This window comes from Athene noctua, chromosome 5 (assembly GCF_965140245.1).
Source record: "Athene noctua chromosome 5, bAthNoc1.hap1.1, whole genome shotgun sequence".
NCBI classification, from domain to species: domain Eukaryota; kingdom Metazoa; phylum Chordata; class Aves; order Strigiformes; family Strigidae; genus Athene; species Athene noctua.
In genome coordinates, this window is record NC_134041.1 from 19,677,848 (window position 1) to 19,690,912 (window position 13,065).

General features: G+C 41.0%; 2 protein-coding genes across 2 annotated transcripts in view; both read right to left on the reverse strand.

Moving 5' to 3' along the window:
* BCAR3 (BCAR3 adaptor protein, NSP family member) overlaps positions 1–421 on the reverse strand; it is a 113,459-nt gene extending 113,038 nt beyond the window's left edge. The window contains 1 exon segment of the mRNA XM_074906581.1: positions 111–421. The gene's annotated coding sequence lies outside the window, so the exon portion shown is untranslated.
* A 568-nt stretch (positions 422–989) lies between these two features.
* On the reverse strand, positions 990–13,021 carry DNTTIP2 (deoxynucleotidyltransferase terminal interacting protein 2). Its single transcript, XM_074906585.1, has 7 exons — positions 12,893–13,021; positions 10,104–11,842; positions 8,500–8,635; positions 7,713–7,808; positions 7,191–7,355; positions 6,064–6,173; positions 990–4,594 (listed from the first exon to the last, which is right to left on the reverse strand). The coding sequence occupies exons 1-7, from the start codon at positions 13,001–13,003 to the stop codon at positions 4,501–4,503; spliced, it is 2,451 nt and encodes an 816-aa protein (XP_074762686.1). The 5' UTR covers positions 13,004–13,021; the 3' UTR covers positions 990–4,500.
* Positions 13,022–13,065: the final 44 nt, after the last annotated feature.

Consider the following 13,065-nt stretch of genomic DNA (forward strand, 5'->3'; position numbering starts at 1 on the left):
TGGTTGCCCTTTTATTTTTTTTCCCTCCCTCCCTCGGTTGGTGGTTTATGTGGTTTTTTTCCCCTCCCCTTCCGGTTGAAATCTTTTTACCCCTCTCTCCCGTCCCTTACCTCACCGCCGGAGCGATCCGGTTGACCGCCCTGGCGCTTCCCGGCGGCCGGCTGCCCTCGGCGCGGCTCTGCGGTCCCGCCTCCCGGCGAGCGGGGAAGGCTGGGAGCGGGCGGGGACACCGGCCGCTGCCTCCATCGAGCGTGGCACCGCCGCGGCCGGCTGCGCTCGAACCTCCTGGGCCCCAGCGGCGTGAAGATGCTTCACCGCCAGCGGGAAGGGTGCAGGGCCGAGGACGGCCGCCGCGGCGAGCGGCGGGAGAAGGGCTCTTCTCCTCCTCCTCCCGCCCCTCGCGTGCCCACAGGCGGCGGCGGCGGCGCGCGGCGGGCAGGGCCCGCGCGGAGCAGCCGGCAGCGGGGGAGGCAGCGCGCGGCCCCGCGGCGGCCGCAGCACGCGCCTGACCGGACGCCCGGAGGAAAAGCAAAGCCCCGCCACAGCGGCAGCCCCGGGAAACCCGGCGGGGCCGGCAAACCCGCCTGTGGGTGCTGCGGGGGTTCCAGGACAGTCTTCGGAAATTATTTTCTTCGAAAAATTAAGCCTGTCTTTCATGGGAGCACCTCAGGGATGCCCGCGATACACTGCTGGCTAAAGTTATTGTCAGGCAACGCAGCAAGCCCACAAAATGCAGTAGACGAAACTGAAGCATTTTAACACTTGAATCAGCACCATCTCTCTTCCTAACTTCCTATCGTACCTGTAAATAGAAGATGAGCCATTTTAAAAACAAAAAAATTGGGTGGTAAAGCAGTAGCAGCACTAAACAAACCTTGATTTTCCTCAAGACTGAGTAAATTAATCTGAGTCATTGTTAATTACTCAAGTTGTGAGGTTCTTTTAGAAATTATTTTTCATCCTGCATGCGTGACTACAAGGTCTTTTTCAAACTGTAATAATGTTTTATTTAAAAGCAATAAAGGAAAAAGTCCACATAACTGAAAAAGAAACCCACCATTGGGAACATCAACTATCACTGTTTTATAGCACAGTAACCCACTCCAGAACGCCATCTAGCTACAAAATATATATATATATACACCTTTATAGAAACGTCAGACTTTCTCAGAATTTGCAGATAAATGGCAAAACCAAAACCTCTCTACATTGACCCCATAAAAATCAACCAGATCATATGAGAGAAGACAAAATGTTCCTCCTTCCAGCAATGCATTTCAGCTCAAATACTATTTCCCTTTCTACTTTTTGTATTTAAGGATAGCTTAATAAAATTTGTTTAGTTCCTAGTGAAAAAAAAAAGGCAGAGGCTTTTACATGTACATGTTTACACGTTGCAAGCAGTATTTACATAATAAATACTCTAAAAAAGCAGGTTAATTAAGAGCTACAGTCCAAAAGAAAACAAGAAAATTGCCATCTCCATTCTTGCTGGTTTTCAAGACCCCATCGTACAAAGCCCTAAGCAACCTAGTCTAACCCTGCTTTGAGCAGGAGCCTGGGCAGGGCAAGCTCTCATCACGGTCCCTTCCAACCTGTGTTATGGCAGGATTGTAGGCTCCTGGGATAAAGACAGGACTATAAAAATAAAGAGATCAAAAATAGTTTTATCGTACAGAAAACAACAACAATAAGAAGGCACCTTCAGTTTTAAGGAGACTAAGTTGATTGCAGAGAGGTTAAAGACCTCCAAAGAAGGAAAAATGAAGATGCGTGAACAACGAGCACAACAGAAGAAAGTGAGAAGTATTTTACTTCTGTTTCTAAACTAACCATGCCTACTAGTGGCACCACATCAGCCACTGTCAGCCTAATCCCTTTTCCTTACAGTCTTTTGGTTGTGACATCTAGGAGATGGGCTGTACAATCACTGGGTAGTCTGCCCCAAGGGCAAGAAGAAAAAGAAATACTGGCAAAACCAAGGGGAGCATAAAGAAACAGGAGAAAGGAATTATTACCATCCTTACAAAACATTTCATTGACATCCAAAACAGCAAGATGTGCACATATTAAGAAAACCCAACACAGCACCTCAGTACCTACTGCCCTTTAATCTTGGGGAAATTCCTTGTTAGTAACGGTTTATGACACTAAAGGCAGAATTACAAGTTAGCACAAGTATTTCTGACAGCCACTAGAAAAAAATATTACTTGCAATTGATAGCAAAGTTCCTCAAACGATGCTAGTGTTTCACAAAAATGTTTTTGGTGTATTTGAGTATTCAGAGAAATGTGATAATCTGGTAAATTTAGGCAATCACATGGTGCATTTTGTTTTTACTCTCTCCCCAGCAACATAAACCTTATGTCAATTATAATAAAATTTAATTGAAAGGTACAGAAGCCCAAAATACTGCCTGCCTATACTTTTATGAAAATTGGTGGTTAAGAAAAGGTATGCTTAACTAGTGCCTTAACTAAAAGAGGCTGAAGCACAAGCTCAGGCAATAGCAGATTGGCGAGCCAGCAAACACAACCTGCCAGTACCACCCTGCAGCCCGGCAAACGCTATCCACTACCTCATCTCCTGGTCACCCAGAACACAGGCACTTGCTGGGCACAGTGTGCGGCAAACTGATGACATCAGAAAAAAATCAAAGGAAGGGAAAGGATATAGACCATTAAACAAATCCCTCACTAGCTATGTTGTACACAAAGTAACTTCTGTAAATAGATATTGAGCAGCCCAAAACCAGACACGGAGCTGTTGCTTGCTGTGTAACACCAAAGCTTGCATTTCTCTTTTAAGGTCTGTCAGAGTTACACATTTCAAAGTTGCACTTGAACGATGCAACAGAATGACAACTGCTATGGTGCCTGGTTTTCTGTGTTCAGTATTTTTTTGTACTTCCATGTCTCATCTATAGAACAAGACGCCACAGTTGGTTTTACTGGCTTTTTTCCCTATTTATAGAGAATCAAGACATTAGCATATATATAACTGTATTAGAATAGCATCTGCATGTTAGCTGAGACTTGGGGACAGGTGGTTTTACTTGTATGTGTTTGGTATTTCCCAATGAATTCAATCTACTTTGCATACCACTCATCTCCAGGCAGTCAAGACTTTTTAAGGAATGTAGATTCCTGCCTGTCTCTGGTAAGCAAAACCTTACGGTCAACTTCAGAAGAATATAAAAAACTCCAAAGGATCAGGGGAAAATTTCTTTCAAGCTTCAGTTGGTGATCAATATATAACCGTGATGCTCATTTAATTTTCGCTATTTCCAGCAGGAATAGCTAATTCTTAACAAAACAACCACTTTCCATTCTCAATAGTAGAAAATTCCACGGTTAAACATTGGTCAAGAGCATACTTCTTGTTTAAGATCTGCAACCTTCAAAATCCAGCGTTCATATGTTAAGAACAACGCCACTGGTCCTCTGATAATCACTCTTAAATCTTTCCCACCCGATCTACCTAAAACAATGTAGTTACAGTTTTATTTCTTCTGTTTCTGTCTTTTGTGCTACCTAAGGGCAGTAACGGAGTTACACTAATTGTAAAAGCAATATAATAAGCAGGTCACTAAAAACCAACCAAACACCACAACAGTTCTGACAATCACAAAAGGTTGCAAACCAACACTAAAGGGGGAACTGAGCTGATGCCATCTCTGGTTCTGTAATGGTAGCAGAGGCCTTCCAAACCTCAATCTATTCATTTACCTGAACAACTATTCCAAGTCAGCTACCAGACCACAAGCTGCACACCATACCCTAGATAACAGACCCCACAGTTATTTTTAGAAAGATCGTTAGACAGTTATAAAATTATAAAAATTAAAGCTATATATTACTTTAAAAGTTTATATATAAACAATACATATTTACATTATTTTATTCATTAAACAATATGTAACAATCTTTATTATTTCTTTATAAATTATATATTATTTATATTATTTTATAAACATATCTACATCTACCTCTATGTGTATACGCTGAAGTCCAGGATATTCTCAATCCTACTATGGTCAACACTGAAATAAACCCTTCACAACCAGACTGTTTCTCAACACCTTCTATTACAGAATTGACCAGCAGCACCTCTGACAAGACATGGAAAAATTTGTTCTGGCCATAATGGGTGCCAAGATGAATTATGCATATAACTCTAAACTGAATTTACTAATTCATTAATGTAAAGATTGACAACTGAAAAGACCATGAAGTTGGATTTTGTGCTCAGATTTAATAACATGCTTTCATGTAATTATCTTTTTACATAAACATTAATTTAAATATTTTTTTTCAAATATAAATTTAGATACCCAAGTTGATAATGCTCCCTACCAAATTCTCATTGCAAGAAATTCCCTGAACCTCAATTTGCACATGACCTGCAATCTTAAAAAAGAAAAAAACACCACAACCAAAGCATTCTGTAAAAAGTTTTATAACAGATAAGTTGTTCCAGCTTGTTATTTTCTTCAAGTCTTAATTGTGAAATTTCTTCTTCTTCCGATTCCTCTTCCCTGCTGCAAAAGCTGCTTTTTCACTCATGATCTCCTGATACTTCTTTTTATTATATCTGAACAAAATAGATAATTTACTTTTAAGAATGGTAAACCAAAGTTCAGGAAAAGATAACATGGAAAGTACTCTACATGCATAATTTGCCAAACTGAGTTCTCTCATGTTTTCCAAGTCAGATTTCTTTAATTTTCTACACTTATGGGTAGATAAAGGGCAACCAACACTTGGATTAATGACCAATGTAGGTAAATTTGGTTTGGAAGTAAATTTGTTTGAAGAATCATTAATTTTTGGCATAACCAGGGGGTTCTTCATTGCATATGCAATCACGTTTTAGACAGTTTGCTAAAACATTGTTACTATCAATTTTGACAATGACACCCATTTTTATAGTACCTTCTCAGCAAGCTCAAGATAATCAATCTTACTCTACCCAAGACTGAAAACTGAGATGAGATTAACACTAAGCTACAAACAGGATACACTTACTGAATGAGTTGCTAGCTCCTCTAATGCAGATCCTTACCTACCTGTACCAATTACCACAACAGATCACTACACACTGAGCAGTACTGAGGCTTAATTGCAACACTCAAACCTAACAAAAATATCTGTACTAATGCTAAAGTATCTGGTTAAAGCCCTTAATTGGCCACAACATAAATTAACTGATGAAATTTCAAAGACATTAATTTTTAAAAATAGCTTCTAATAAACACCTTATAAATCTGGTCAAGTCAGAAAGCTAATTACGAAATAGCTATAATAACCTGCCTTGCCAACACTTATAATTAATTCATAAGCCTGACAATGTTAATCTTATAATCCCAAATCATATACTACTTGCGAAAAAACATGTCATTATGTAAAAAAAGAAGTGCAGGTTAACATCATGTAATAAGCAGTATCAAAATGGATCAACTAAGGGACCTACTCCAGAAATTGTTGGTTAGACAGATATTAATTAATCCAATCATATTCTTCAAGTAAGACTTCTAGTGCAATTTTGATTCCTGTGACAGGTGTCAGACTGGCATGCTTATAAAATGAAATGTATCAACTTTTATAGAATTACAGTCAGCACTTTTTATCAATTATGTCAAGAAAAATTAATCAGCCTTTAAACAACCACAAAAGTGCATGCATAGGCACAAATCCCTCATTCAGAGCCCCTGTTTTTTTGGCATAAGCCTGTGTAGACACTAATTTTAGAAGTGAACCAGAATAGGGCTGATATGGTATCTCTTCAACACTAACATTATTTTAAGGCTGGCTGCCAATAGCAATGACCCAAGTCGGATAAAATCCTTTTATGAAGATAAAAACCTGCTATCTCAGTCTAATCACCCTGTCTCTTAGATCTTAATGTCAGTGCTGTTCAAGTGCTAAAACAGACTAAAATGTTCAATTTGAAGTATAAAAACCCCCATATAAGCTGAATAAAAACAACAAAAAAAGCTATATAGTTAAAAATACTCCTCTCTTACATAGGGTATTAGAATTACAAAAACCATTTTTAAATACCTTCTAAACTCAGAATCTGCAAGCAGCTCTTCAACAATTGTTCTTTTCCTTTGTTTCTTAGGGATTCGACTATGGTAAAAGTCTATGGGAGAATCAACCACAGTTCCAACCTAGGAAACAGAAATGAAAACATTCTTACTGTACGGCAAGATGTTGATTATTTGTTTTTTTTCTTTTAAATCCCCAGCAACCCCTGTAAGTAAAGACACCTACAGAGAAGATCAGAATGGTATCTTCAGAAACTGTAAAATATCAAAATAATCAAGCAATGTTTTATATACAAAGTCACTTTCTGTCTCATTGTTTAATGCACAGAGCAGGGCCTGAGCTTTAAGACTGTAGAGTTTTCAACATTGGACTGCTCCATCAATGCTTGTATTCATGAAAGAAATCCAGTTCTTAACTTTCAAACATTTTCCCAAGGGAAAGGAAACCCTTATGACCATCTTAACTCTTTCCCGTCTCTGTAACTGTGGTGGTTTTGCTAGATGGCTACACAGCAGTTAATCCAGCTCTAATACAAGGGCTTCATCCTGGAATGTATCACATTTTTCCAAACAGCATGTGAGCCAGTTCTGATGATTCAGGTTAGCAGTGGAGATACATGGAGTGCATGTTTCACATATTGAAAAGAAACCTGCACAGATCTCATTATGTACAACACTTTTGTCTAAGTTTTTCTATGCCCAGAAACTCCACAACAAGACCTTTAGAGTGAAGTGGTAGTATTTTGAGAAATGAAAACAATTTTCTCAAGCATGCCAACCATTCAAACAGGCATAAGTAGGGAAGCCTATTTCTATAGTTTCTGCAGTGACTATTTTTTTAATGCAAACTACTTCAAAGCTGAGAGCTACAGCAGCAGAAATTCTGGCTGATCACAAAGCTAGCTAGCTGTCACCATTCAAACTGCATTAGCTAGTAAGAAAGTAAATGCTAATTATTTCCTACACACTTTTTAACCCCACCACATACACGTGTAATGTAGGATTAAGCAGTTGTGAACTGCTTCAATAATTAAGATATGAAATTAAATCAACCTAGAGGCTACCTACAAAATAGGCAGGGAATAAGAACAGCTGTTCAAAACTTCAGCAGTACAATGCCACCTTCTGCTGCTTCCTTACCTGGAAGTACTTGGGTAGACCATCTCTATCATTCTTCTTATAAAAATGCTTAGGGTCCAACGAAGCTCTCATCCTCAAAACTTTAAGATCATTTTTCAGTTCACTTGTGATTTCTGGGGCTTTCATACCAAACCAACCGTCACCTGTTGTTTTCTCTCGCTCTGCCTAGGATGCAATACCAAGAATAATAAATTTGCAATCAGCAGCTAGGACAGGGTAAAGCAGGGAACTCTCCCCTCTGAAAGATGGACAAATAGTTTAGAACATAACTCTGTGCCTTTAACAAGTGTATTTCATGACCCTTATAATAAGAAGGTCATCAGCACTGTATTAATGACAGATTTGTACCATCTGAGCACACTACCATTTCACTTCACTGTCCTGGTGACTAAAAAGATGGCTTTTCACAGGATGGCTCAAAGAGGACACTAAATTGCAGTTCATCGCTCCATTCCCAGCGAGGCCAGCATATGCACACAGTCCCAGAACCGGGCTTTCCAGCATTATTGGCTCTTCACTTACCCTTCGTTGTTTCTTGAGCTGGTGAAGCGATTCCCTGAAGGCTGGGACGCATTCCTTTTTCTCAAAATCTGGAGTTATTATACTCTTCTGCAAGAGCTGTAAGAATTTTTTTTAACATTAGACAGTCACCTCATCGATACAAACTTTACTGCTTAACCATATTTACAGAACCCACTAAAGGAATCATGCAGAATCCAAGCAAGCACTGTAATACAATACTTGAGCTTCTTTGATCCACAATGGAAGTAGTGGGGATCTTTAAAACAGAACACTGGCCAATGAAAAAAAGCAACCGGCTAGCTCTGGAAGAAGTGAGATAGCAAATGCTCTAGAATAAAGAGGGCTATCATGGACGAGCCTAAGAAAACAGTCTTAATGAAATTAACATCTTCCCTTTATCTCAAAGCGTGCTTTGGAAAAAAAAATCGCTAATTTCTTCTTGGGAAGAGTATAGGCCTTTTTTAACTGAAATTCATTCTCAATATGGACTAAATATCTTGTTAGCAGACCTTCAGCTCATGTAGCAAAACTGTAGGAATAACCAACTTAGTTGTATTTTACAAGACAATGCTGGTATTTGCACCGCTTTTCAGTTTCTGAAGTGTCACATATATTTAAATTCTTACCACTAAAACGAAACATAAATCTACACTTTGGCCAAAAAGAATGGAAGTTCTCAACAAACCATAAAACAGGGTCATTCTTTAAAAACAAGGAAGCCTTGTCATTAAACTAACATCTTTGTGTAACTACAGTCAAGTTAACTGCATAATTGCAAACACATTACCTGGTCCTTCTTTTTCTCCTTCAGTTGTTTAATTACATTCGACCTTGCCTTTTGGTTTTTTGCATCAAAACTAATATATAAGCCTCCAAGTTTCTTGATATTCAAACCAGGGTCTATACTGCTGGAAAGATGTAAGCTAAAAGATAAAAAGTTAATGATTAGAATATTGTAACAAGCATAGAGCTAAACCTTCTATTGTCCTCTAAGAAAGATAAACACAGAAATATTTTTCTTCTTCCCACTTAGGTTGTTCTGCAATACAGGCTGGGCAATGAGTGGATTGAGAGCAGCCCTGAAGAGAAGGACTTGGGGGTGCTGGTGGATGGAAAACTGACTATGAGCCATCAATGTGCGCTCACAGCCCAGAAACCCAACTGCATTCTGGGCTGCATCAAGAGAAGTGTGTCCAGCAGGTTGAGGGAGGGGATTCTCCCCCTCTACTCCTCTGTCATGAGACCCCACCTGGAGTCCTGTGTCCAGCTCTGGGGCCCCCAACATAACAAAGACATGGACCTGCTTAAGGAGGTCCAGAGGAGGCCATGAAGATGATCAGGGGGCTGGAGCACCTCCCCTGTGAGGACAGAAGGAGAGTTGGGGTTCATCCTGGAGAAGGCTCCAGGGAGACCTTAGAGCAGCCTTAAAGTACTTAAAGGGGCCCTACAGGAAAGATGGGGAGGGGCTCTTTATTAGGGAGTGTAGGGATAGGATTGAGGGGTAATGGTTTTAAATTGAAAGAGGGTAGATTTAGATTAGATATTAGGAAGAAATTCTCTACTGTGAGGGTGGTGAGACACTGGCACAGGTTGCCCAGAGAAGCTGTGGCTGCCCCCTCCCTGGGAGTGTTCAAGGCTGGGTTGGACGGGGCTTTGAGCAACCTGGGCTGGTGGGAGGTGTCCCTGACTGTGGCAGGGGGCTGGAACTAGGTGATCTTTAAGGTGCCTTCCAACCAAAACCATTCTGTGATCCTAATGATTTTAAGTCTCACCATCTCGAAGAAATATATAATTTAGAGGCGACGGAAGACGAAGGGGAAAAAAATCATGCCATTATATTGAAGCGAGAGTTTATTAAAGAACAATACCTGAGGAATCACTTCCACAAATCTTTCATATTAACTCTAATGCTGTATTCCTAATTTAGGTATTACTATCTTCTATAAATCTGAATTCTTAATTTGCTTAACCCTCCCAAAAGAACTCATGACCAGCATCCTCCTTCCATGCACTAAGAAGCTTGCTAGCTAAAGAGAAAAAAAAAAACAAACACAAAAGCAGAAATATATGGGTGGTAAAAATATTGTCAACTCTTAGTAAAAAGTATGAAGCAGCTAGAATTCATCATTGGAATGTTTAAGTCCTTGTCTGTGTAACAGTAATAGGAATAAAGTTATTAAAGATTTAAAAACTCTTATGTTTGACCTTCTATTTACATACTATATATTTGTATTTTATCATGTGTGCAGCCCCACTTTCCATGTCAATATGACTCATGTGATGAGAGTACTCCCTCATTTATTCCACATCATTTAGCACTTCATATACATATCCTATGCATAGACTTGAATGAAACGTAGATTCTTTAGTTATTCCCAGAAAGATACTTACATGTCAGTCTTGCTTTTCAACAAATCATCATCCTCATCTTTCTCATCTTCATCTATCAACTCATCTTCTGCTTCTTCCAGATCTGAGGATTCTTTGCCTTTTTCACTTCCTTCATGTTTACTTTCAGAATCACTACGTTGGTCTACCTGATCTAGATAATACTTCCGGCTGGAACTCATGCCAGGCTCAGTATCAATTACAAAAAGCCCTTCAGCGGGCAGTGAATTGTTTTCTAAAGATTTGCTGAGGGAAGGAGTCCTCTCATCTGCCTCTTTATAACATAGATTCTCTTCAACTGTACCTATGTTCTCCACATCACTATTTTCAGATTCATCACTTTCATCTTTGTCCAGAAACAATATAATAGAATTGTTTCCACTGCTTGATCTTTCACTGCTGTGGGATACCGATTCAGCATATTCTCCTGTTTGGTCTTCACCACTGTCCACACTGATTTCCAGCACCCTGCATTTGCCAACACTGTCAGTTCTTTGGGTAACAGTTGTGTCCTTTTGTGGGCTGCTCCCTGCACTATCCTGCCCACCTTTTCTTAATTTATCAGTATGGGTGAAAGATTGCTCTGCATCTGGCTCAGCATCTGCTCTTTTGCATTCCAGAATTTTTTCACCTTCATTTGGTGTTATTTGCCCTTGAGATTCTAAAAATTGTTTGGAACTCATGCAATCAGTCAAAGAAACAGCCATATGCTCTAACTTCCCCACCCTCGCAAGTATTTTACTGTATTCTTCTTGTATGTGGCCACATGCTCCCTCTGAATCGTCTACCACAACAGACTGTGTATTTTTTGTTGCTTTTTTTCCAGGCAATTCAGGGTCACTTTGTTTCATTTTTGTAAGACTGCTGGGTGTCACATCATTCAACACCTCTTCTTTCACAGCTCCACTCCAGGTTGTATTGGCAAATTTAGAAGAACATTTGCTTTTAGGTGAATTGGGTTCCTTACCATCCTCAGTGACAGAGGAAGCATCTTCTGTGTCAGAGACAAGTTCTGCAGTAGGTCCAGAATCAGAAATTATTACTGGCTCAGATTTAACAGTGTCCTCAACTAAATTATCTTCTGAAACAATTCTATTTCCTTTCCCAGCCTGCTTAGCATTTTCTGCCTGCAATTTCATTTGCATGGTCCTAGTAATTCGTTTGGCAGTGACTGATGATTTCATCGGATAACTTAAGCAGCATGACTCTGCATCAGAAACATCTTCACAAACTGTATCTGGCTGCAATTTCTTTTTGTTTTGCCTGCTTCTTGTAGTCCTGGTAACATTAGGTATCTGGACACCAGAAACAGTAGAGGAACAAGACTCTGATTCAGATACATCATCTTCATCCAGAATACTATCTAACTTAGTTAGAAAAGCTGTCTTGTCATGCCTTTTTTTGTCAGGAGAATCTGGCGGATAAGGAACTACAATCTGTCGTCGTCTTGTTACTCTTACAAACAAAGGTGTCTGAAGACCAGACACAGCAGAGCAGTTTGACTCTGTTTCTGACACATTCCCATCAGCTTGTGGTTCAGCAACTGATTGTGCTGAACGAACAGTTGTGTTCTCCTTTCTAGCAATTTGCATTTCTAAGCTATCACTGACATCTGACTTTGTTTCTGCTTGTTCTAACTCTTCAAACTGAGATTCCTGAATTATCTCTGGTTTACAAATTAACTTAGTTCTTCTTCTAGTCATCCTCATAGACACAGGAGTACTAACTTCAGCAGATGCCATCTAGAAAAGGAGTAAAAAAACGTGTGCTATTGACAGATAAAATAACCCCATAAAAGGATGCTATACAAATCACAATCTTTTTACATAAATCAGCTCAAGCTGACAACATATTAAATGTCTCTGTGTAGCCCTATCTACGTGGAGGAAGTGTTAACAAACCACCCCTTGCTTATTTGTTTGTCTCCTATCTTTTGGTCAGGACAGGAGAAACACACACATCCATTTCAAAACATAAAAAACCACATTAAGAAATATAAACAAATATATTCTAATTCTAAAAAATTCTGGTAAGCTGTCACAGGAAGCAAATCTAGAAGTGGTGATGTTCAGAAACATTCTAAGATTTGCTTAACTATAAAAACACTGAAGCCTAACTACTGGCAGAACATGCCCAAAAACGGTTTCTGTAACCAATTTTAGCAGTTTTAGCTAAGACTGGCCTCACAGCAACTGCAACGCTAGGCATAATCTGCTTTTTAAACAATGCTTGTAACTTACCTGGAAGGCAATTCAAACTTTAGTAAAGAAAACCCCTCTGCAACAGCGGGATCTTTCCAAAACATGTTGGAAGAACCATGTTGGATCAACATAAACCATGCTACCTAAACGATATTAACGCTGGCATTCGCACCTCTCATGGAAAAGCCACAGAGAAATGCTAAAATAACTACAGTGTAAAAGAAGGAAAAAAAAAAAAGGGGGGGGGGGGAGACCAACCCAAACAATCCGCACCCTTTAAGTCGCAACATGAAACGGTTTAACACCTGCAACGGCCGCAAGCCCGACCAGAGGAAGACGGCGGCAGGGCCGGCCTGGGAGCACCCCGCGACCCGGCTGCGGCAGGGCAGGGCAGGGCGCGGCCCCTCCCCGCCGCGGCACAGGCGGGCAGGCTGCTGCCCCTGACCCCGCTACACAGCCGCCACCCCCGAATTCCGCGGAGCCAGCGGGCTCTTCCGCCCGCCCGCCGCGGCCCGGCCGCGCGTGTCTGATGGCCGCCGCGGCGCCTCCGCCGCCCGGCTTCGCTCGCCCCCCGCTCCCGGCTCGCCTCACCTCCACCGAGTCGGTGGGCTCGGGCCCGGAGGAGCTGCCGCTGCCCGCCCGGGTCCGCACCCGCGCCTTCTGCTCGCCGCGGCGCGCCGCCGCCAGCCTGGTGGCCACCATCTTGCCAGCAGCGCCGGGCCCGCCCCTTCCGCCCGCCCTTCCGGCGCCGCTAGGCGGGCCCG